The following is a 23,087-nucleotide window of genomic DNA, read 5'->3' as shown; positions in this document are numbered from 1 at the left end:
TATTTGCTTAGAGTTCTTCTTATTGAGTCCAGCAATTTGCAATCCTCTAACACAGGGTCTATGAACATGTCCAAGGCTACCATAAATGAGTCCAACTAGCTTTGTGCTATAGCCACCTATTGTTAAAGCATGTATTAATGGCTGGTATTTTAACATCTTTTCAGAGAAACACAGGTCCATATCAGAGCATGTGAGCGGAGCGCCGCGCAATTCCTGCTCCCCGCTCAGGAGGATGTCCGCTCATTCGCTCTGCCGCTCAACGTTGTGCCAGGGCGCTCCACTCAAAACCGCTCTGCGCTCATCTTAAATTTCCTGCCGCTCCGGCGAAATCGCTCCACGCTCAGCTCAAATTTTTAGGAGAAATTATTTTCTGACATTTTCCCTTCATGTAATTATGCCAGGGCCCTGGGACATATGGCGTTTGATTTAATGATGTCACCGATACATGTGTCAAGTCTCATTCAGTTACTCGAAATGATGCAGACAAACGGACGGTCATATCACCTAACCTGCTGATAATAATGGGCCTAAACCAGTATGACTGTCAAGTTTTTTGACCGAAAAGTGTCACGTTTATCTTGCTGTACCAATAAAAGTGTAAACAAATCTGAGTTATCGTCAGACCCATCGCTTTGCAGGAACGTTTTGTGTGCTAATCGCCTACAACTGCAGGATTACCCAAAGCTACAACTGAAAAAGTTTACACTTAGATAAATACCCGTAAACTCATTCCAATATCGTAAAAAGGTACTAGATTAATTATTAATGTATTTACTAGACTACGTTAGTGTATGTTTTTATGATATTGTATCCCACCTTTTATCATACAATGTGCAATCCTCGTCTCGGCGATTCCGTGGTGAAGTTGAAACACAGACTATAACAGATTATAGGCACAGACTACAGCATAGGCATTGACTTAGGTTTTAAGTCAAACATGAATTTAAATAAAGTCTATTCCATTGAGCAAATGCCAACAACCAGAGAAACAGTTTATTTCAAACCAGCAAGAACGACTTTATTTAAGTCTTGAAAAATGTAAAGTTGAAGATAAAAAATCAATCAAACAAAAACCTTAAAGTGTTCATAGTGCAACTTGCAATGCAACTTCTTGATGCAAAAAAAATGAAATAAAAAAACTTCTTGTACTCACAAGTGAACGTAGGCCTTTTACGCGATTAAAGAACAAAGATCTGACTCTTGGGCAGATGCGTAAGGGTGGCGCAGTGTACAGAAAAAAAACAGTCGTTCTGTCTCAGGCATCATCTGGACAGTTCTTTTGCGTTCACCTTTAGTAGAACCAGTCTGGACAATATTTCAGGCTTCAGGCTTGTGCGGTGACTTCTGGACACCAACCCGGCTGCAGAAAACACCCTCTCTACGCTTGCAGAGCCACTGGGGATGCTGAAGACGACGCGAGCTACTTTCACCAGACGGGGATATAGCTTGGAGTTTTCCATCCAATATTGAATCAGTGTCAGGATTCTGCCGTGGGGTCGAAAGGAATTTTTCCACTTCTCCTTTGACGTCTTCAGGAGTGCGCAGCTGCTCGCTGAAGTATGACCTAAACAATCGTGACTTTTTTGGTTCAGAGTCTTCAGACTCAGGGGCTTCAGATGAGGTGTGTGTCGGGTTTGGTGCTCCGAGAGGAGAGTTCATTCGTTCAGTTTCCTCCACAAGGAGGTCGCGGATCTCCCCAAGCCTGTTGCATACATGCTCGTCACGAATTATCCATTCCGTTTTAAAGCGTGGATCCAGTACCAACGCTAGAAGTAAGTGCTTGTCGGTGTAATATCCACTGTAACGAGCTGTGGTGTTGTTGGCCAATGTTTCACTGAAGGCAGCGATGGCCATAGGCAATGCAGCCTCCTTCGTGAGCAGGGATTTTAATTCACTGACAGCGGGCAGAATCATCCCCAGGTTCCCCAACTCCTTCTGCAAGGTGTTTGTGAGGTCTGCCAGTGGTGTAAGCACTCCAACAAGCTCCGTCAGCTGCCTCACTTCGTTTAGGGTGCTGTGAGCTGCAGAAGTCTTCATTTTTGATTGCCACAGTGGGTCTTTATGGAAAAGTTGAAGGACCGAATCAATCATCTGCAGCTGGCTGCTCCATCTGGTGGTGCAAGCAGTTGTGGGCCGAACACCTATGCGATCCGCCTCTTCGGTGTTCAGTGTGCTCTTCCTCACGCTTCTCACCAGATTTCCGACTTTGGCGAGCAGCCTGGTGACGTTGCTGTGCTCGCTAATGGCATCTTTTATCGCCAGCTGAAGCAGATGGATAGGGCATCTCAAATATAAACTCGAGGCAGTGAAGTAGGTGTATATCATGTTTTCTGCATTGGCTGTAACCGCATCCACTTCCATCTGCGACAGCGCAGGCATATCCTCCTCCTCGTCACATTCAGCGCTGCCATCATCATCACCAGTCGTGGTCTCTTCCGTCACAGGCAAGATGTTGAAGGCCTTCACCATGTTGCTGGCGCTGTCGGTGACCACCCTTATTACTCGTCCTTCAATGTTCCAGTATTTCAGGACACTCTCGTATATTTGATAAATCCGTTCCGCGGTGTGATGCCCCTTTATGTTGTCACAGCTCAGCAATGATGTGTGTCCGCGGAATGACCCATCAATGAAGGTGGCCACAATTGCTAGGAAGCTGTGCCCCCTTCGGCTGGTCCAAATGTCTGCTGACACCACGAAACCGTCACCTTTTTTCAGTAGGTCTCGCAGACCATCGTTCATCTCCTGCAGGGCATCAGGCATCAGCGTGTCCCGTACCGTGTTGTAGCACGGGGGCGTGTAGCCTGGCTGGGCCGTACTGGCAAAATATCGCGTTCCTTCCCTTCCTCCTTCTGTCAGTGGTTTGTAATCCAGACATATCATTTTAAAGAACGCTTTATCCAGCTGCTTCTTTCGTATGCCTCTTACAAGTGGGGCTTTGGCGGTAGCGAAGAAACTCTTTATTCCTGTGCTTTGCCCTTCAGTCTGCTGCTCTCGCTCTGTTTCTTGGCCTGAATAAGAAATAATGGAATAGGCCTATTTTAGAACGTTTTATTAAAATACAGGCTTTCATGAACACGAAATGAACATGAACATGAAATGACGTGTCATTTCTCAGTGTAGGCATAGGGCCTATTAGCTAAAGGCGGCTACTGAATAAGACAAAGTGACATAGCAGTTGGAGAATCCGAGGGCAGCCAACTGTCAACTTGTATTTAAATTAATCAAAATTATTTAATGAAATAATCTAACTCCAAATAATTAGTCTACGGGAAATTGTTGTTATTGAGAAGTCAAAACAAAAGGTCTTTGGGGAAATGTTGTACCCAAAATGTTTAATCTAGAATTGGCAAAGGAGGAATGTTCACGTTTTGTTGCATCCTGGTGTTTGCGGAGCACCTCCTCGTTTTTTCTCATGATATGCCTTCGAAGGTTAAAATATGAATCTTTGCCCACAGCGATGATGTCGCCACATTCTTCCTCAGGCTCTACATCTTCCTCTCGCTTTTTGACCTGAATTTTGCATTTATATGACCTATCACCTTGCTTTTCGAAGTACTTCCCAAACTCCATCTTGCTACTCTCGCGGGCACACGAGCCAGTGTTGCGGGGGGGGGGGTGGAAGGGTCTCACGTGACGCATTTTATCCAATCAGGTTGCTTGGATGCTCCCATTGAAACCCATTCTATTCTACGTGAACCACCTACATGTAAGCCGCTAGAAGCAGTTAAAATCGGAGCGGACTGGAGCGGAGTGAAATCCCCGCTCCGGCCTTTGAATTTAAAACCGCTCTGCGCTCCAACCCGCTCCAACCTATTTCTTCCGCTCCGCTCCACCACCCGGTCCACGTTCCGCTCCGCTTACATGCTCTGGTCCATATACAGGTCAAAGCAACAGCCCACTTCCAGAATCACAATAGTTTTTAAAAGATCATCGACAACAACAATGTCAGGTGTATTTGGAGATTCTCTAAGAACATTTTCTAGGGAATTATCATTTAAATTTCTGAACCAGTTAAGTTGTATTCTTTTGTTTGCATGTATTGTGCTTAGTCCATGTACTTTGCACAGTTCATTCGCTGTGATGTTGACAATGCGATCGTGACGTGCCATGTATAGTCCTTTAAATGTGGGACAACCGTTCAATATGTGTGCTGTTGATTCTAATTGTTTATTGGTATGCAATAGGCTCAATGGTTCATGATGGTTTGGAAACCATAGTGAGAGGTTATATTGTGTCGGGAGTGCTTGCAGTCTAGCTTTAATTACAAATTTTAGAATGCCTGCGTTAACAGCTGGATTACGGAGCGCCGAATGTGAAACTGCTGGGTCCGCGCACTGTAGGCATGCGAGTTTACCCTGTAGGCGCAGGTTCACCCAGTAATCGCACTGTTGTGAGTGCAGGTGTCGTAGGATTTCATACCTGTATGTCCGGCTGTCCAGCTTTTTGCTGGAATTGTCATGATGTAGTCGCTTCAGCATTAACATTTGAGTCCATGATTAACTCCTCGCTGACGCTTACCTGTTCTCCGCTTATGTGTATCCAATTTAGCTGTATGTTATTGTTATTACACAAATCATTCAGATCAGGCCAATCTGAGCGCACTCCAAAACCTTTGGCCCTGGTGTCCAGCACGCACCCGGAGCCTACAAACTACGTCCGCCAAGCAAGGAGTAACAGCCACATGATGCAATCAAATAGTGGCAGGGGTTTGAATGAATTCTGTTTTTGTGTTCAACCATTCACAGAAATATTGATTGTATAATTTATATAAAATCAGCAACGTTTTGTCAAATTTACCATGGATACAGCAGAAGGACTATCAGAACAAATTAGATGCCACCTCCCGAATGACCTATCAAATTAAGCTAGCCTTGGTTATGCATTGGCAGAACTTAGAGGGGTGTGTGGGATGATAGGGGCGACATGTTGTGCTTTTATCCCCAACAACACAGCTCCGGATGAGTCGGTGGTCAGGGCGCTGGAAGGATTATAGTGCCTCAGATTAGAGTTGGCGGAGAACTCCAGAATTAATAACCCCTTCACAGGATGGATGGAGAGCCTGTGAGCAGTGAGCGCTCAAGGAGTCCCAGGTGTCATCCAAGAGTACATGGAGATGTGCTAGTAACCTCCCCATGTGAACCGGCCTCGTGATCTACAAGGATTGATTTCAGCCATCTATGACCTTGTCCAAAACCCCCCACCTGTATCCTGCGCACCAATACATGAAGATCACCTGAGCCATTCAGAACCGTGCAAGCCTGCAGACAATCTCAAGATTTCAATGTTGAAATGTCCATGTTTGGGTACATTATCATGACGCATATTTTTTAAATCATTATTTTTTAGTATATTATTGTGTCACATATTTTTGAAAATGATGATTTTCAATGCGTCCTGAAAACATATTGTCATGATTATTATGATTTTTATGAAGGTATTTTAGGTACAATTTTGATTTGATTGTATTCTGAATGTGGAAACATTGTGGTGTTATGTTTAGAAAGGTTTTATGATCTTTTATGAATACTTTGCGGGAGTCAAAAATATTGGACTTGATACACCACATTTGGCAATCTTTTTCATCACCAGGTTGCAATCCCTGGATGCAGGTTGAAAACCCTGCCTTAGATTAGCGGTGTTTTTTCTAGGTAGCCAAATGTGGTGCTATTCTGATCCAATCGCCGGCACATAATCTCATAGACTAATTAATAGATAAAGGGGACATGGGACAATTTAAGTAATAGAGATGGTATTATTGTTCGCTTTTATTGAGGCTTGGGCAAACCTCAAAGGGGGGATATATGGTAGAAATTAACCTTACATTTTATGATAAACTATGATTATTATTAGGCCTGCCTACATATCATATAGATACTTTAATAGTGGAAAATAGCTGATCACCTTTCCCCTAGATGTTAGGTGCCATGTGGCACCAGTGAGTGGGTCCAGTCTATTCCCATCTGATGTACTCTCTGAAGACAATGCTGACATTTACACGTGTTCATCATCTCTGTTTGTATAAAGATAATATATGTTCAAAAGTCACAGTTGGGACCTAGAAGACATGAGAATATGCTGACATCCACACAGTATGACCCAGAAAAACATGCTATGCACATCAATATTTGAAGAAAGTCCAACTTTGTATTGTGTAAGGATTGGGGATATACGGAGCAGTACGGGAGTCATTCTGGAGTGTATTTGCAGATACCACTCGGCTTTGTTGACTCTCGTTTGCGGGTGGCAATAAACTCTCCATCTATACTTGACCTGGACTCTCAGATTCCTCTTGCTTATAGCTAGTACACCTCCCTCACAAGCGACGGTTCCTTTCCCCAGAGCGAGGTGACGTTCCACGTCCCCAGAGCCAGGTTCTGCCGCCCGGGTCTGGTCCGTCGAGACCCCTGACCTTCGCTGCCACCCAAGTGGCTGCGCACCCGACCCCAACGGGTCTTCCCACAGGTGGTGGGCCCATGGGATGTAGAGAGGGGGGGTGCCACGTAGTTTGTTTGGGCTATGCCCGACCGGGCTCCGTGGCAAACCCGGCCACCAAGCGCTCGCCATCAAGCCCTCCGTCTGGGCCTGGCTCCAGACGGGGGCCCTGGGCTTCCTCCGGGCCGGGTCACATCTCCTCTTCTTTCGTTGTTCATTGGAGTTTTTTAACCATTCTTAGTCTGGCCCCTCACCTGAGACCACTCTGCCATGAGAGACCCTACCAGGAGCACAAGGCTCCAGACAACACAGCCCTCAGATTCACAGGGACACGCAAACATCTCCACCACGATAAGGTGTCGGTTCCAGGATATTTTATCCTGTAACCGGTTCCAGGATATTAATGTAAAATATTAACGATCAATCGACTAATTGATCGTTAATTCTCCTGACGATCGACTGAGACAATTTAATCGAATGCCCATCCCTATCTTGCACTGTTCTGTGTGAGCCAAATCACCTTAATGAATTCCGACGGTTATTGTCGTTTGGCATTGATAAAGACTTGACTAGGCTATCTATCTATCTAGGCTATTAATTAACTATTATTCGCCGAAGGCAAAGTGAATAATTGTTTTAGTAGCTGTATGCTACACGTGAACACTCCAAAAATTAACAAGATGACACTTTTTGCCGGGATTTATTTGTTTTTGTTAACGGTTTTCTCTTTTTTATTAGTGGACATTTTGTGATGAAAACAATATCCCGAGTTTGATTTCTCAATCATGGGATATTGCCCAATATCCCGAGATAGCGAACCAGGGATGGAAATTAACACCCGCCACCCGCCATTTGCGGGTGGATTTGTATGGTGGCGGGTGAATTGTGTCACTTTGACACATGCAATTCAACCCATGCACACGCTCACATGCCACACTTCGTATTTCTCACGCAGAGAAATCACCGGGATAGCGCCCACCAATTTGGGCCGCTATTAAACAGTGTTACTGGTAGGAATCAAATGAGTTTCCCGTACGTAGGGTAACCAGACGTCGTCTTTTGCCCGGACATGCCCTCTTTTTGAGACACTTTTAAAAAATGTGTGGCGGAATTTAAAAATCGTCCGGGATTTTATTAAAGCCTCATACATGTTCTCATTGAATTTGCCTTGCGTTTCTTTGGGTCGTTCGGAAACTAGTTAGGCTACGCCATCCCCTACTCAGTTCTGTTCGCTTTGCATTGGTGGAAGTGAGTAGGGGCGTGGTTAAGTAGAGCCTTCAGATTGGACGGTTTGACTTACGCAGTTACCGTCGTGTATTAATTTTTTTACCATTATTGTTTTATAGGGACAAACATTAACACATTTCTCCCACAGGGGATTGATAACATTCTATCTATTGAACAGAAAGATATAAGACATACCGTATTTTCCGGACTATAAGTCGCGTTTTTTTTTTTGTAGTTTGGCTTGCCCTGCGACTTATATTTCGAAGCAACTTATATGCCAAAATTGTGCGTACATAATCTTCGGCCGCAAGGTGGCACCATCATTCATTAGGCCTACAACTGAACGCTGCAAGCCTACTGCACCACCGAATAAATTATAAATAAACTAGACCGTAGACAAAACAAAAGAGAACACAAAATAAAATGCCGCCAAAAAGAAAAAGCTATACTGCACAATTTAAACTGCAGATTATAAAGTATGCAGCCGAAAACGGCAATCGAGCAACAGAAAGAAAGTTTGGGGTGAGTGAAAAACTTGTCCGGGACTGGCGAAAAGCAGAGGAAACTCTAATTGCGATGAAAAAAACAAAGAAAGCTAACCGGGGGCTGAAAGCCCGACGGCCAGAGCTGGAGGAACGAGTCCACAGATGGGTCATTGAACAGCGTGCTGCTGGCCGGGGCTTATCAACGGTGCAGTTGCGTCTCCATGCCCAGGTAGTTGCCAAGGAGATGAATATCACTGATTTTGCTGGCGGTCCATCTTGGTGCTATCGCTTCATGCAACGCAACCAACTGTCTATCAGAGCATGGACCACGGTGTGTCAGAAACTGCCACTGTTTAAATGTTTAAAAATAAATGCGACTTATACACCGATGCGACGTATATATGTTTTTTTCCTCGTCATGGAGCATTTTTTGACTGATGCGACTAATACTCGGGAGCGACGTATAGTCCGGAAAATACGGTACTTTACATATTTTATCACAGCATTGGCCTACTGAATGCCACAGATATATTTCCAGCATTGGACTGAATGCCACATAAATATATAATTATGTTTTTGCATGTTTGCAACGTTTAAAAGTTCAGGGTATAGAGTTAAAGTATATGCCTCTACTTGTATTGCTTAAGCCAATAGCCTTTTGAGCCAGTGTTTTTTCTGAATATTAGTGTTAAGGGCCAATAATGCTTACTATCATACGTTAGTTACATGTCTGTGGACACATTTGTATTCAGGCACTAATTAGTTCGACTTATGATGGTGTAGCCATGCATGTTGTTTTATTGTTAATATGTCAATTTGTTTTTTATTGAAAATACTTTGTATAGATGCATTATCCCCAAACTTGTCATCGTAACACCTTTGACATTAACGTGGCAGAAACCTGTGTATTGTTTATCATATGCGGTAAGAGTGTAACATTTTCAACTCAGTTCCTTGGTAGCACCTACTTACAGTAAGAATCGCTTCTGATGGAAAAAATGATGTGCATGAAAAACACTTTTCTTATCTATTATATTGTTTAAAATGCCATGCCGCAATCTGCCCATGGGAGCATCTTTGTGGTCATTCGCAAACCAATGAGTCCACTCGATGAATGAGAGATGGCTCTTTAGTGTCCTCTCTGTGAGGTATCCCTGCAGTCTCCACATCTGGGATTTGTAGGCTGACCAAGGCCTGACCATGTACCTCCAAATCAACATATTACACTCACAGACTGGTGGCCGAGACGTTACCATGGAATTGTTTCCGGAAATAAATCATATAAAATAACATAAAAATCTTTAAAAATACATTTTGTCATTCTGATAGTAGTAGTAGTTGCCAATTTTGGGCTGCTACTTACCTCAGGTACACAGCAAAAAGTCCAGTGTTGAATTAACTCCCACAGAGTTGATTTGAGGCCGCATGTTTTGGACACTCGGGTAAAGAGAGGGGCGGAACTGTCAACCGACCACCATCTGGTTGTGAGTTGGATCAGGGAATGGGGGAAATTTCCGGATAGACCTGGTAAGCCCAAACGAGTAGTGCGGGTGAACTGGGAACGTCTGGAGGAGGCCCCCGTCCTAGGTGTCTTCAACTCACACCTCCGGCGGAGCTTTTCTGGCATTCCTGTGGAGGTTGGGGGCATTGAGCCGGAGTGGGCGTTGTTCAAAGCCGCCATTGCTGAAGCTGCGGTGGCTAGCTGTGGCCTCAGGGTCTTAGGCTCCTCAAGGGGCGGTAACCCTCGGACACCGTGGTGGACACCGGTGGTCAGGGAAGCCGTCCGACTGAAGAAGGAGGTCTTCCGGGATATGATATCCTGGAGGACTCCTGACTCGGTTGCAGGGTACCGACAGGCTCGAAGGGCTGCAGCGGCTGCCGTGTTGGAGGCTAAGCAGCGGGTGTGGGAGAAGTTCGGAGAGGCCATGGAGAAGGACTTTCGGTCGGCACCAAAGTGTTTCTGGAAGACTATCCGGCACCTCAGGAGGGGGAAACGGGGAACCATCCAAGCTGTGTACAGTAAGGATGGGACTCTGTTGACCTCAACTGAGGAGGTCGTCGGACGTTGGAAGGAACACTTTGAGGAACTCCTGAATCCGAATAACACGCCCTCTATGTTGGAGGCAGAGCTCGAGGTTGATGGTGTTTCGTCGTCAATTTCCCTGGTGGATGTCACTGAGGTAGTCAAACATCTCCGCAGTGGCAAAGCCCCAGGGATTGATGAGATCCAGCCAGAAATGCTAAAGGCTCTGGGTGTTGAGGGGCTGTCATGGTTGACACGCCTATTCAACATCGCGTGGGAGTCGGGTACAGTGCCAAAGGAGTGGCAAACCGGGGTGGTGGTTCCCCTGTTCAAAAAGGGGGACCAGAGAGTGTGTGCCAATTACCGGGGTATCACACTTCTCAGCTTCCCTGGTAAAGTCTACTCCAAGGTGCTGGAAAGGAGGGTTCGGCCGATCGTCGAACCTCAGATTGAAGAGGAACAATGCGGTTTTCGCCCCGGACGTGGAACTACGGACCAGCTCTTCACTCTCGCAAGGATCCTGGAGGGGGCCTGGGAGTATGCCCATCCGGTCTACATGTGTTTGGTGGATCTGGAGAAGGCGTATGACCGGGTCCCCCGGTCATACGAGAAACCGTGGGAGGTGCTGCGGGAGTGTGGGGTAAGGGGGTCTATCCTCAGGGCCATCCAATCTTTGTACTCCCAAAGCGAGAGCTGTGTTCGTGTTCTCGGCAGCCAGTCAGTTTCGTTCTCAGTGGGTGCTGGTCTCCGCCAGGGCTGCGCCTTGTCACCAATCCTGTTTGTGACATACATGGACAGGATATCGAGGCGTAGTCGTGGTGGGGAGGGGTTGCAGTTCGGTGGTCTGAGGATCTCGTCACTGCTTTTTGCAGATGATGTAGTCCTCATTGGATCATCGGCCTGTGACCTTCAGCACTCACTGGATCGGCTGGCGGCCGAGTGTGAAGCGGCTGGGATGAGGATCAGCACCGCTAAATCTGAGGCCATGACTCTTAGCAGGAAACCGGTGGATTGCTTACTCCGGATAGGAAATGAGTCCTTAGCCCAAGTGAAGGAGTTCAAGTACCTCGGGGTCTTGTTCGCGAGTGAGGGTACTATGGAGCGTGAGATTGGCCGGAGAATCGGAGCAGCGGGGGCGGTATTGCGTTCGCTTTACCGCACCGTTGTAACGAAAAGAGAGCTGAGCCGCAAGGCAAAGCTCTCGATCTACCGGTCGATCTTCGTTCCTATCCTCACCTATGGTCATAAGGGCTGGGTGATGACCGAAAGGACGAGATCGCGGGTACAAGCGGCCGAGATGAGTTTTCTCAGAAGGGTGGCTGGCGTCTCCCTTAGGGATAGGGTGAGAAGCTCAGCCATCCGTGAGGAACTCGGATTAGAGCCGCTGCTCCTTTACTTAGAAAGGAGTCAGCTGAGGTGGTTCGGGCATCTGGTAAGGATGCCCACTGGGCGCCTTCCTTGGGAGGTCTTTCAGGCACGTCCAGTGGGGAGGAGACCTCGGGGAAGACCCAGGACTAGGTGGAGAGATTATATCTCAACACTGGCCTGGGAATGCCTCGGGATCCCCCCGTCAGAGCTGGTCAATGTGGCCCGGGAAAGGGAAGTCTGGGGCCCCCTGCTTGAGCTGCTCCCCCCGCGACCCGACCCCGGATAAGCGGACGACGATGAGGATGAGAGTTGATTTTAACACTTTTTGAGGGTTTATATAGCTCCACACTCTCCAGAGTTAAATTAACACTTTCAAAATAGTTAAACATTTAACACTCTGCCAGAGTTCCTTCTTTAACTCTCAAAACAGAGTTAAAGTAACACTAAGGGATTAGACAACTAACACTGCTCCGAGTACATTTTAACTATTTGGGTAGTGTTAATTTCACTCCCTAAAGTGTAAATTATCTACACTGAAAAAATGTAAAATACATTTATTAAATATTTATTCATGAATTTAATATATTCTTATGTTAATATTAATTAATTACAATAAACAATATCATTTCAAATAATTTATTTGTGCCAATTCTTCCTTGCAGTCAGTTTAATTACAACATTGTGAATGAAGGTATAATATACAAGCTTTGAATATCAAAAGGTTTATCAAATCTAAGCTCAGACATTTTTCATAGACATCTTTCCACACTTTTTAATATACATCTTTCCACACCCTCTGTAAATAGCTTATTAGACAAAAAAATTACGTGATCTCCAACCAAAAGTATTCTTATTCACAAGGTGTAAGTGCTCCTGGATGGTTAAGCAGTCTCGCTCTCAATTCTCTAAGTCTGGGCGACTCCTTCATTTTCCCCACATCAATGTTATACACTGTTGTCTGCAAGAACGTGTAAAAATTCACTAGTGCCACATCGTAAGACAAATTAAACACAAAATGTGCTTTGAAAAGTTCATCGCATGCCCCGAGGAAGCGGATTGCCTTGCATGGGATGAGATGCTTATCCATGGTGATGTAGAAGCTGTCAATCTTGCTCTTCTGACTCCCGACCGCAAGGAGGTATGGCTGTCGACCCTGCTGGTTGCGGAGATGCTCCTCCAAACTGCAGCATGACTAGGGTAGAAATATGAAAACTGAACATTAGAGACAAGAATTATGTACAGCCACAGAGAAAACGACATTATGGAAGTGATTATTCATACATCTTCTCATTGGCTAGTGCAAGATAGGAATGAAGACTTAATTAAAATACCATCCAATTTTTTAGCAACCCTCATTTACATGTGGCTAAGAAGGTGACGTGACAATTATTATAATCAACGTAATAATAGAAATACCTTATGAAAGACAACAAGTCTCTCAACTGCATCAGATGCACTAATTTTTGGAGACTTCAGTCCCCCTGGAGGTGGTGGAAGGAGATGTAACAGCAACAACAGAGAGGCCATTTCTTGGTCGTAGGCTGAGGACCAAGAGACACAAAATAATTAACTGAAAACTTCAAATGTAATACTTTTCAAGTTTGAATGAGAACAAGGAGGCGTTATGAGAAAGTTTTAAACAGTCATCCATCTATTAGTCACATTTATCCAAAAAATCTGATCAACGCTCAAGAGATACACAGAATAAACAAAGGAAATATTGCAGTTAGAGTTCATCTGCAATTATAGCAAATGCATTAAAACAAAAACAACTCACTTGTTTCCTCATCAAGATCATCTCCTTGGGGACTTTCTGCTGACTGCACCAAGTGACGCAACTCTGGTGTTGAAGTGAGCTGCTTAGCCTCTTTTATGACATTTGGCTTGAAGAACAAATCCCATTTCTGAAGAAGCCTGGAGGATGTGTCATCATCAAATAGGAGAGTGAAGTCTTGGTCCACCTTTAAGAAAGAAGATATTCAACAACAGGAAATACTTTCAAATTTCTAGCCATTCTAAAACATCTCATCTCAAACTTACCAATCCTTTTGTATCCAGGAATCTTGGGAAGCTGGAGAGGATATCAACACTTCTGCCTGGGTCATTAACGAGCTTCTGACGGTGCAGAAAGGTCTCTCTCATCTTCTGGAAAATCAGGGAATTGTCTGTGGTATGGTTGAGCAAAGACATGGCCTCTTGGCAAGCATCACCATCAAGCTGCCTTTCAACATGAACAGTTCTTTGGAAATTTGGGCCTCCTGGAGAAGAGCAAATAGCGCTATTTGGTGGCACTGCAGATCCTTGACGAATCTTCCTCTGGACTGTTTTTAGACGCCAAGAAATGTATCCTGTGCTGCTTGCAGAATCATAGAAGTGTTCCTGAAATGAAAAATAAATGAAATGTGTTGTCATACCAGGCTCACGGAATTCAAATATCAATGTCATCCACACAGTTTTTTATCATTACATGAAAGTGTAAACAATAATAATGACTATTACATAACATAGCCCTTCTTGGAATATGGATCTCTGAGGGAAGGGAACAGCATCACTATCCCATGTGCATAATCCTCTCTGGTTTCTTTAGTGGGAAGGTGCCTGAGAGGAGATATTCAATTAGTAAACTAGAGTACATTTAATGCAATGACCATGCAGTCATTTGGCACAAATAAAGGCAATATGAGAGAAACATACCCATGATTGTCAATCATGTGAGCCACCAGGATGTTAACCATTTGTCTTCTTGCAGCATCTGTCAGGGTTTCTGTTGTTTGGTACTCCTGTAGTACTTCTTCACCTCCGGATTTGCCTCTCAGCACAGCTTCAATCAACTAATAAAAAACAAAAACATGAGAATAACAAACATGCGGATAAACAGCTTTTATCCGCATCCAGATAAAATCAGTGTAAAAATGTATTAAGAAGTATTAAGAAACCTGTTTGGCAGACGCAGCATCACGTGTATCCTCGATTCTTTGTCTCTTGCTATAGACCTCAACAGTTGATGTACTTGAGCTGAAGCTTGAGTCAGACAGCCCAGAAGCAGAATACAAGGAGCTGTCAGAGAATTCTAAAGGAATAGAAAACATGTTAGTAATTATATTCTGTAAGGTGTAGTGCTTAATTATGCCTGCCTTTATATCTCACCCTGATCTGAGAAAACTGTCAGCACCACATTGCCTTGTCCAACGAGGTCGCTGAATATTTCTTCATCAACTTCTGTCCCTGTTGCATCCTTGTATGCAACTTTAGCATCAGTGGGCAGGCAAAATCTCTCGATGACTAGAAAAGATAATAAGATCAAACTGAATGTGCTTTTTAAGTCAGCAGTGTTTCTTGCCTCACAGCGAATAACTTTCCATTAAATATCAGCACTGTATAATCATTCAATAGACCTAGAGCATTTTCCCCTCACAACCCCCTCCCTCTTAAGTGCAAATTAAAAAATGTATGATTGGCATTTTTTTATTATCTGTATTGGTGTATATTATGCTTTACACTCTATGAAGCACAAATTGCAGAACTGACTTTTTGATTTAACCCTATTTATAGTTTAAAAGAGGCTGATAAAGGCATCAGAATACACAACATTACGGAGCTTACAGAATGAGCATTTAAAATAACATGGGTGTGGTTTTAAACCTTTTTCCTAAGCCTTGCTAACCTTTTTCATGGAATTGCAGGAAGTCAAACCGTCCTTCATCCTCCTCCAACTTCACATATTTCTGCTGTTGGCCGTACCTCACCCGGACCAGCATTTTTACTAAGACATGCAAGGAAGGTTGACAAAGTAAATAAACATTTAAAAGGAAGAACGGTAAAAACTAGAATATGTGTGTGTGTGAGGGTGCATCTCACACCTGTACCTTGTTCAAGTCTAGATTGTTTGGCTAGTGTGAGTGCACCAACCGTACTCAAGTCCACTTCCATTCCTTGGCCTGAGCACACTTGGGAGAGGTGTGCTCAGGCCACGGTGCAGATGCTAATGACCCGACACACGCACGGCTACGCAACCTGAGCTGGATGACGTATAGTCCATGCGACCCTTCTTTCCAATTAAACAATAAACATGACGGCTAGCGGTTCACGTTGGTGCGACTGTGAAGTTGAGTTTTTAATGGTTGGGTATGGGATTTGCGAAACGCCAGCAGATTTTGAAAACACACAACTCGAATGGTCCCTCTCCTTCAACGCTGACTCCACCCATTCCAAGTACATGGACGCACAATCATGCACAAGCGCGAACAGAGATGCGCAAGAGTGAGCCAGGATAGCTAGGTGGGAGTTTAGGGTTGTCTTCTAGTTCTAGGTCCAAATGTGGATTAGCTAGTTAGCTAGCTCCAGTAGCTACCGCAGGATAACAACAAACAGAAGCTTGCTCTGGGTCACGAGCTTTGAGTACGTGCACGAAGCGGTCACGAACGGGCGGGGGGAAGGGGGAGTGCAGTATGACGGTTTGATTGACGTAGGGGAGACCAGGTACAGTTGTAACACTTTTTGCAATTTTTGCGATAAATCCAAAACGATAGTTATGTTATTATAACTCTAGTTCTATGATTGTAGGCGTAGCCGTCTAGGCTTCGCCTTATGGGCTTGTCCCGTGCGCGCGCCTGCGCGCGCTGAAAATTCAAACTATGCACCTATCAGCGTGGGCACCGCCCACATTTCCCATGGTATCGTGTCTATATAACGCGGTGTATACCGTCGCTCATCCTCCACGCTTTTCTTTCAGCATTTGGAGGGTACAGCAGGTGGGAAACTAGACGGCTACGCCTACAATCATAGAACTAGAGTTATAATAACATAACTATCGTTCTATTTCATGTAGGCTACGCCGTCTAGGCTTCGCCTTATGGGCTAAGGTGAAGCTGCGAGCGGAGCCCGATCAATGTACTCCTGCTGGACCCCAGTCAAAACGACCTAAGTCACCAGAGCACATTAAGACTCAAAAAGCCAAGGAAGTGTAAAACACAACAGCTTTATAAAAACTAATTCCTCCTAGAACAAGCAAGGCAATGATCAAGGGAGAAAAAAAGTGAGTCTGTAAAGACTCCGGCTCTATTCCGTGCTTCATGGAACCCATGAAAAGGAAAAGAAAACCAGAGCAACACGGTTTCCATTAGGTCCGCTACAACCGGGGGCGGAGCTACGGAATTCGGCTCTCCAATAATGGGACTCTCTCGGCCGTTTCTTATTTGAAGAAAACGGCGGGAGTGCCTCACTGGTAAACAAAACCACCAGACAATTGGCGAGCCAATAGAAAACCCCCTAGCCTGTTTTTCATTTGAAAAAAGGTGGGAGAGTAAGAGACTGGTAATCAAGACCAACTCGCCAGCCGGCGAGAGGAAATCCAACCACGCCGCTTTAAAGAACATGTCTATATTCTTAAGCCGTAAAAGGGGTCCCGGACTCTAGCACAGAGTTGCCGAGTGAGCCCCTGGACATGTCTAACATGTAAAAACGGACAAAGGGGCCGGGGGAAGACCAAGACGCAGCCGCGCAGATGTCTTCCACCGAAACGCCCTTGAGTAGAGCCGTTGAAGCGGACACTTTCCGTGTGGAGTGAGCTTTAACGCCCAACGGTGGCGCCAAGCCCTGCCGAGAGTAGGCTAGGCAAACACCCTCACATACCCAGCGAGAAAACCGCTGCTTAGAGAGAGCGCGGCCCCTGCTAGCGTCGCTATAACACACAAACAACTGTTGTGTGGAGCGGAACGCTGCCGAGCGATTCACGTACATAGCCAATGCCCGAACCGGGCACAGGAGATGCAACTCCGCCTCCGCCTCACTAGAATGAGGCGGGGGGTGAAAAGCCTTAAGCACAATATCCCTCGACCGAAAAGAACTATTAATGTTCTTCGGGAGGAACGCAGGATTAGGTCTGAGCAACGCGAAGGAGCTGTCCTCGTTTAGCAACAAGCAACTCGGGCTGACAGACAGAGCGGTTAGCTCACCGGCCCGCTTGGCAGAAACCAAGGCCAACAAGAGCGCCGTCTTAAATGACAGGGCATCCAAAGGGGCCTGGGAGAGAGCTCGAAAGGATCCCTGGACAATCCGCGCAACACGGTGGGGAGATCCCAGCGTGGTGTAAGCACGCGTGAAACAGGCCTAACCCGTCTAGCCCCACGCAAGAATCTCTTGACCAGTGGATGGCTGAAGATCGGTCCACCATCACAGCCTGCATAGCCAGCCGAAACGGCTGCCGCATAGACCTTGATAGTGGAGAAGGCCAAACCTTTTTCCAATAAGTTTTGCAGAAACGAAAGCACGCTTCCCACCTCGCATTGAGATGGGACAGCGTGGTTCGTCTCACACCAATTAGAGAAGGCGCACCACTTCGCCGCATAGAGGGAAGAAGTAGAAGGCGCACGAGCACTCTGAATAGCGTTGATAACCGTCTCAGGCAAACCTTTGCCCTGCAGGATCAACCTCTCAGGAGCCAAACCAACAGCCGTCCCGAGACATCGGGCGGGTGGTGCACCGTCCCGTGGGCCTGTGAAAGCGCATCCGGCCTGAATGGTACTGGCCAAGGCGCCGACCGCGAGAGCGCGGCAAGCTCTGGAAACCACAGAGCTGAACGGTTCTCCGGGGCCACTAATATCAGGGACAGTCTCTCCTGTCTGACCCGTTCCAGAAGAGGAAGGATCAGCTGGAGCGGGGGAAACGCATACAAGAGAGCCCGCGGCCAAGGTGTGTGCGCCAACGCATCTACCCCCAACGGGGGAAGATCCCGAGGGCTGAGGGAGAACCACCACCTGCAGTGCGTGTTCTCCCGGGACGCGAAGAGGTCCACCTGCGCTGTCCCGAACCTCTGCCAGATCAGTCTGACAATGTCGGGATGTAACCGCCACTCGTCTCGGCGGGGACCGCCTCGAGACATGAGGTCCGCCCCAAAGTTCTGGGCGCCCGCGATATGCAGGGCTCTCAGACTGCGGAGATACTGATGAGCCCAAAGCCAGAGCTCGACCGCCTTTCGGTGGAGAGCAGGGGAGCGGACTCCCCCCTGTCTGTTGATGTACGTCGCCGCCGACACGCTGTCTCTCCTGATCAGAACGTGGCGGCCGCGCACCAGGTGAAAGAAATGCAACAGCACTTTCCTCACAGCGTCGAGCTCCAACACATTTATGTGTGCTGTAGGGGGCGTGCGCCACTCGTCTCCGACCGAGTGAGAGAGGCACGTTCCTCCCCAACCCGTCAATGAGGCGTCCGTGAAGACCACTACGTAGGACGCCACCCTGCCCAGTGGAACACCCTTGAGAAGGGCGGAGGGTCCTTTCCAATATTCCAGGTCTGGCGACACCGAACGGGGGACGAGGAGCACCCTGAGCTTGTGTCGCCTGGGGTCCAACCGTTGGCGAGCAAACCACCGCTGGAGTCTGCGCATAAAAAGCAGACCCAGGGGGACCACGGGGTGGGCAGCTGCCATCAGCCCCAACAGGCGCATGGTGGACAGTGCGGTCACGTTTCTGCGAACGTGAAAACGGGAGAGCGCCGACAGGATGGCGTCTCGCCGAGGAGGCGAAAGCATCGCAGTCATGGTGGCTGAGTCTAGGCAAAGCCCCAAGTAGACTGTCTGCCGGCTGGGGAGCGGGGAGCTCTTCTCCCAGTTGATGGCAAACCCCAGGAAGGAGAGATGGTTTATCACCAACATGGTGTCCCTTCTCGCGGTCTCTTCTGAGTTGCTCAGAATAAGCAGATCGTCTAGGTAGAAGAGAATCCTCTTTCCCTGACGTCTGAGCGGTTCCAACGCCGTCTCCACACACTTCGAGAAGGTGCGCGGAGCCAGGGAATAGCCGAACGGCAGACTATGGTACTCGTACGCCATCCCCATAAAGGCAAAGCGGAGAAACTTCCTGTGCGCCTGCCGAACAGGGACGTGGAAGTAAGCATCCTTGAGATCCAGGGATGTGAACCAATCGTCCTCTCTCACACACCGGAACAATGCTCCGACCGTGAGCATTCTGAACTTCCTCGTGGCAACGAATCTGTTGAACACGCGAAGATCCAGAATAGGTCTCATTTCCCCTGTCTTCTTGGAAACCAGGAAGTAGCGGGAATAAAAACCTAGGTGAGACTCGTGGGGGGGAACGACAGTGATGGCCCCCTTTACCAAGAGACGTGCCACCTCTGCTGCCAGAGCCGTGCTCGCAGCCGGGTCCCGTAGCGTGGTCTCCACCAACCCCATAAAGGGTGGGGGACGACGCTTGAACTGTATGGGATGGCCCCATCTCAACGTGGTGTCCAACCACGATGGCAGAACGCACCGCTCTTGCCAACACGCATAGCGGTTGGAGAGAGGGCGAGCCGACAGCTGAGGAAGACCGTCCAGGAATAACCCGTATTCCTCTGCCCCTACCGCCTTCACACTGCGTGTGAACCAAGGGGGGCTTCCCACGAAAGGGAGGAGGCTCAGCGAGCGTAGGAGACGTACCACAACTAGCACTTGTAAAAACAACGAGCTGTCTAGACGTTGCGCTCGTGCCCGCTGAACAGGGAGCGAGCCGTCCGGCCGCCGCACCTGTGCGCATGCGCTGTCCGCAGGCTGTAGCCACAGCGCGCGGACCCATCTCTTCACCTATAATGTGGGGAACCAGGAGACCGTGCAACGAGTCTCTGATCCGTCCACGAGGCTCCAAGGGACGCCGCTTCTTAGAAGCAGGTGAACCAGAGGCCATGTGAACACGCCGTCCGACCGCCACCCTACAGCCACCGGGCTGAGAGGGGGAAAGAGGCAACATGGAGGAGCGCACCACAAGCGTAGGACGCAGGTGGCCTGGGGAATATCGCTCTTTAGGTACCATGTACTGCCGTTCGGCCGAACGGTCTTTACTCTTTTCTTTAATAGGGAAAGAAAAAGTAGGAGCAAGCGTCCGGAACTTCCCGGTCCGTGGCGCTGCTGCTCTCCCCGTGCGCGGCGGCTGCGGCTGCTGCACCTGCACCGGGGCTGGAGTCGGAGGCGGCCCCATGGAACGCTGGGACCGGCCTAGACCCCGCTTCCTCTCAGCCTGCTGGCGGGAGGAGCCCGTGAGAATCGTCCCGAACCGGGAACGATTCTCACGGACTGACTGCTGGTGCGCGAGCACCTCGGAGAACCTGGGACCAAATAGGCCATCCGGCGCTAGTGGACCCTGGACGAGGCTGGCCCGCTCTCGTTCCGGCACCGCAGTGTGGGAGAGCCATATGACCCTTTGAATCATGGTAGCCCACGCCATATGCTGGCCGGCCGAAACGGCTATCGGCTGGCATAACTGGAGGATGGCGCTGGAAAAGCGGGAAACCGCCAGCCATCTCGCGGCTTCCTCCGGGCCGTAGGCCTCCCTGTCAGCCGACAAGGAGACCATGGCAGAGGAGAGCAGGGCGATGTTGTTGACCGCCGCCGCGGATTGAGAGGCACAAACGAACACCCTGTCCGTTAGGCCGACAATCTGCTTCTGGAGGCGGTCGGGGGGCAGCGGCTTTTCGTTAAGGAGCCATCCGGCGCCCGGACAGAGAAGCGCTGCCAGGGGAGGCTCCAGACGAGGGATCCCCCTCGCCTGAGTGTCAGCCATTTCCACCGCAGGGGAAAAGAAGAGATGCCTGGAGAGGATCCCCTCTTCAGGCAGCTCCCGGCAGGCGACACAGGAGACGGGGGCCGCCATAGCAGCCGCGGCGTGGTCGGCGCCGAGGCACCAAAAGCACGCCAAGTGCCCGTCACCCGGTGCCAGGGAGGCGGGACAGGAGGCGCATAGGAGTCCTGAAAAGGACCTAGCTCTAGGAGCGCTCTCAGGTGGCCCTGAAAAGGGCCGTTTGTCCGCGGCCTCGCCCGAGCCGCTGCCACCGGCTTGGGAGATCCGTGTTGAAGTTCTCATCTTCTTAATAGTAGTTCTCAATTTCTCGCTGATAATCACAAGTGCTGAAAGAAAAGGGAGGATGAGCGACGGTATACACCGCGTTATATAGACACGATACCGTGGGAAATGTGGGCGGTGCCCACGCTGATAGGTGCATAGTTTGAATTTTCAGCGCACGCACGGGCGCGCGCACGGGACAAGCCCATAAGGCGAAGCCTAGACGGCGTAGCCTACATGAAATAGAACTATTTCAACTAGAGTAACCAATTTGTTATATTATAAACTTCAATCTGTTAGCTACTGAAACAATGTATGTGGTTTTATGAAATGTGTAAAGGTTGCAAAATGAATTATAATACCGACTCTCCACTGTTACAACTGTCCCTGTACACAGGGAAAGTTGTAACGCATGCCAGGGACAGTTGTAAAGTGTCTAAAATATTCAGAATGAATCAATCATATACTCAAAATGAAAGATATTATTGATCAGTCATATTATTGTGACTTAATTTCTTGTTTTTAAGTAATCATTACCTTTTTTCATACTGCATGACAAAAAAGAAGCCATCAAATTACAATGCAAGAACTTAATTTAATGAGTAGAACACACATCCTCAAACATGACATCAAGACTCACTACCTCAATGGGTAGAACAGAACTAAAAAGTAGAACAGAGCTAAAAAGTTTAACAATTAACTTAAACAGTCCCAACAAAAGAGAGAGAGGGGTAGGAGGGCTCGGAAAACCTAGTCAGAGTCACAGTTGTGGCACGTGTAATTATCCCTTCCATCTGTGCAGTCCTTGTGTGCCCAGGCTTTGCAGGACCAGCACTGGAGCCAGACCTCCTTCGACCTGGAGTAGCTCTCGAAGCACACTATGCAACATTCATTTTCATTTTCATCTTCAGATGAGTCTTGTTTTTTCTGCTTCTTCTGTTTGGGCTTTTGTTTGTTGTCGAACTTCATTTTCCTTTTAGCTGTAGACCTTCCTTTCTCAGCCTCCAGTTGTTCTTTCACAGGAGTATCTGTAAGGACAGCGGTTTCCCTTCTTTTCCTGCCCTTTGTCGTCTGCTTTCTTGGGCCAGCTTTTGGGTGTGGACGGATGGACACGGGTGAAAAAGTTGTGTCCATAGCAGAGGTTGATGGCTCAGACACCACACATGGTGTGAGAGGGAATGTTGCTCTATGTGGCACGGAGGATGCCACCGTTGCCACATTGGGTGATGGAGCTGAAGAGGAGGATGGAACCTCTGGTGTCACTGCTGGTGGTGGGCGGTCTGTGACTGAGGATGGTGCAAAGTCACTTTCACTAAAGATATCCCTATTAAAAGGCCAAATTCCAGAGCATGCAAACCCTGCCTGAATATTTCCTGGTGATGCAGCACGGGGAAGGGAACTCTTCACAATTCCTGGCAAATCATAAATGGTCATGGTGACTCCTGGATGAGCTTTCATCCAGCTGTCACAGCAGTTGTTCACTAGCCTCTTGAGTGGCCCATAGACACTGCGATCCAAGGGCTGCAGCTTATGGGAACAGTGTGGGGGAAATGAGAGGAGGACGATGCCATGGCTCCTGCAAAAATGTATCCCCGCCACAGACAGATGGGAGGTATGGTTGTCTAGAATAAGAAGAACTTTTGACTCCAGAGAGGACTTGGTGTGAGTCTGGAAGTGCTTGAGGAAAACCAAAAAGTCTTCCTCTTCCATCCACCCAGACCCATT

General features: G+C 47.7%; 1 protein-coding gene across 1 annotated transcript; it reads right to left on the bottom strand.

Annotated features, from left to right (window-relative positions):
* Positions 1-12,249: 12,249 nt before the first annotated feature.
* Positions 12,250-13,909, bottom strand: LOC115549388 (uncharacterized). Its single transcript, XM_030364535.1, has 4 exons — positions 13,576-13,909; positions 13,313-13,496; positions 12,952-13,076; positions 12,250-12,727 (listed from the first exon to the last, which is right to left on the bottom strand). The coding sequence occupies exons 1-4, from the start codon at positions 13,723-13,725 to the stop codon at positions 12,386-12,388; spliced, it is 801 nt and encodes a 266-aa protein (XP_030220395.1). The 5' UTR covers positions 13,726-13,909; the 3' UTR covers positions 12,250-12,385.
* Positions 13,910-23,087: the final 9,178 nt, after the last annotated feature.

Source organism: Gadus morhua, chromosome 8 (assembly GCF_902167405.1).
Source record: "Gadus morhua chromosome 8, gadMor3.0, whole genome shotgun sequence".
In the NCBI taxonomy this organism is placed as follows: Eukaryota; Metazoa; Chordata; class Actinopteri; order Gadiformes; family Gadidae; genus Gadus; species Gadus morhua.
Note: the sequence above shows the minus strand (reverse complement) of the source record. Positions and strands in the feature narration are given on the sequence as shown.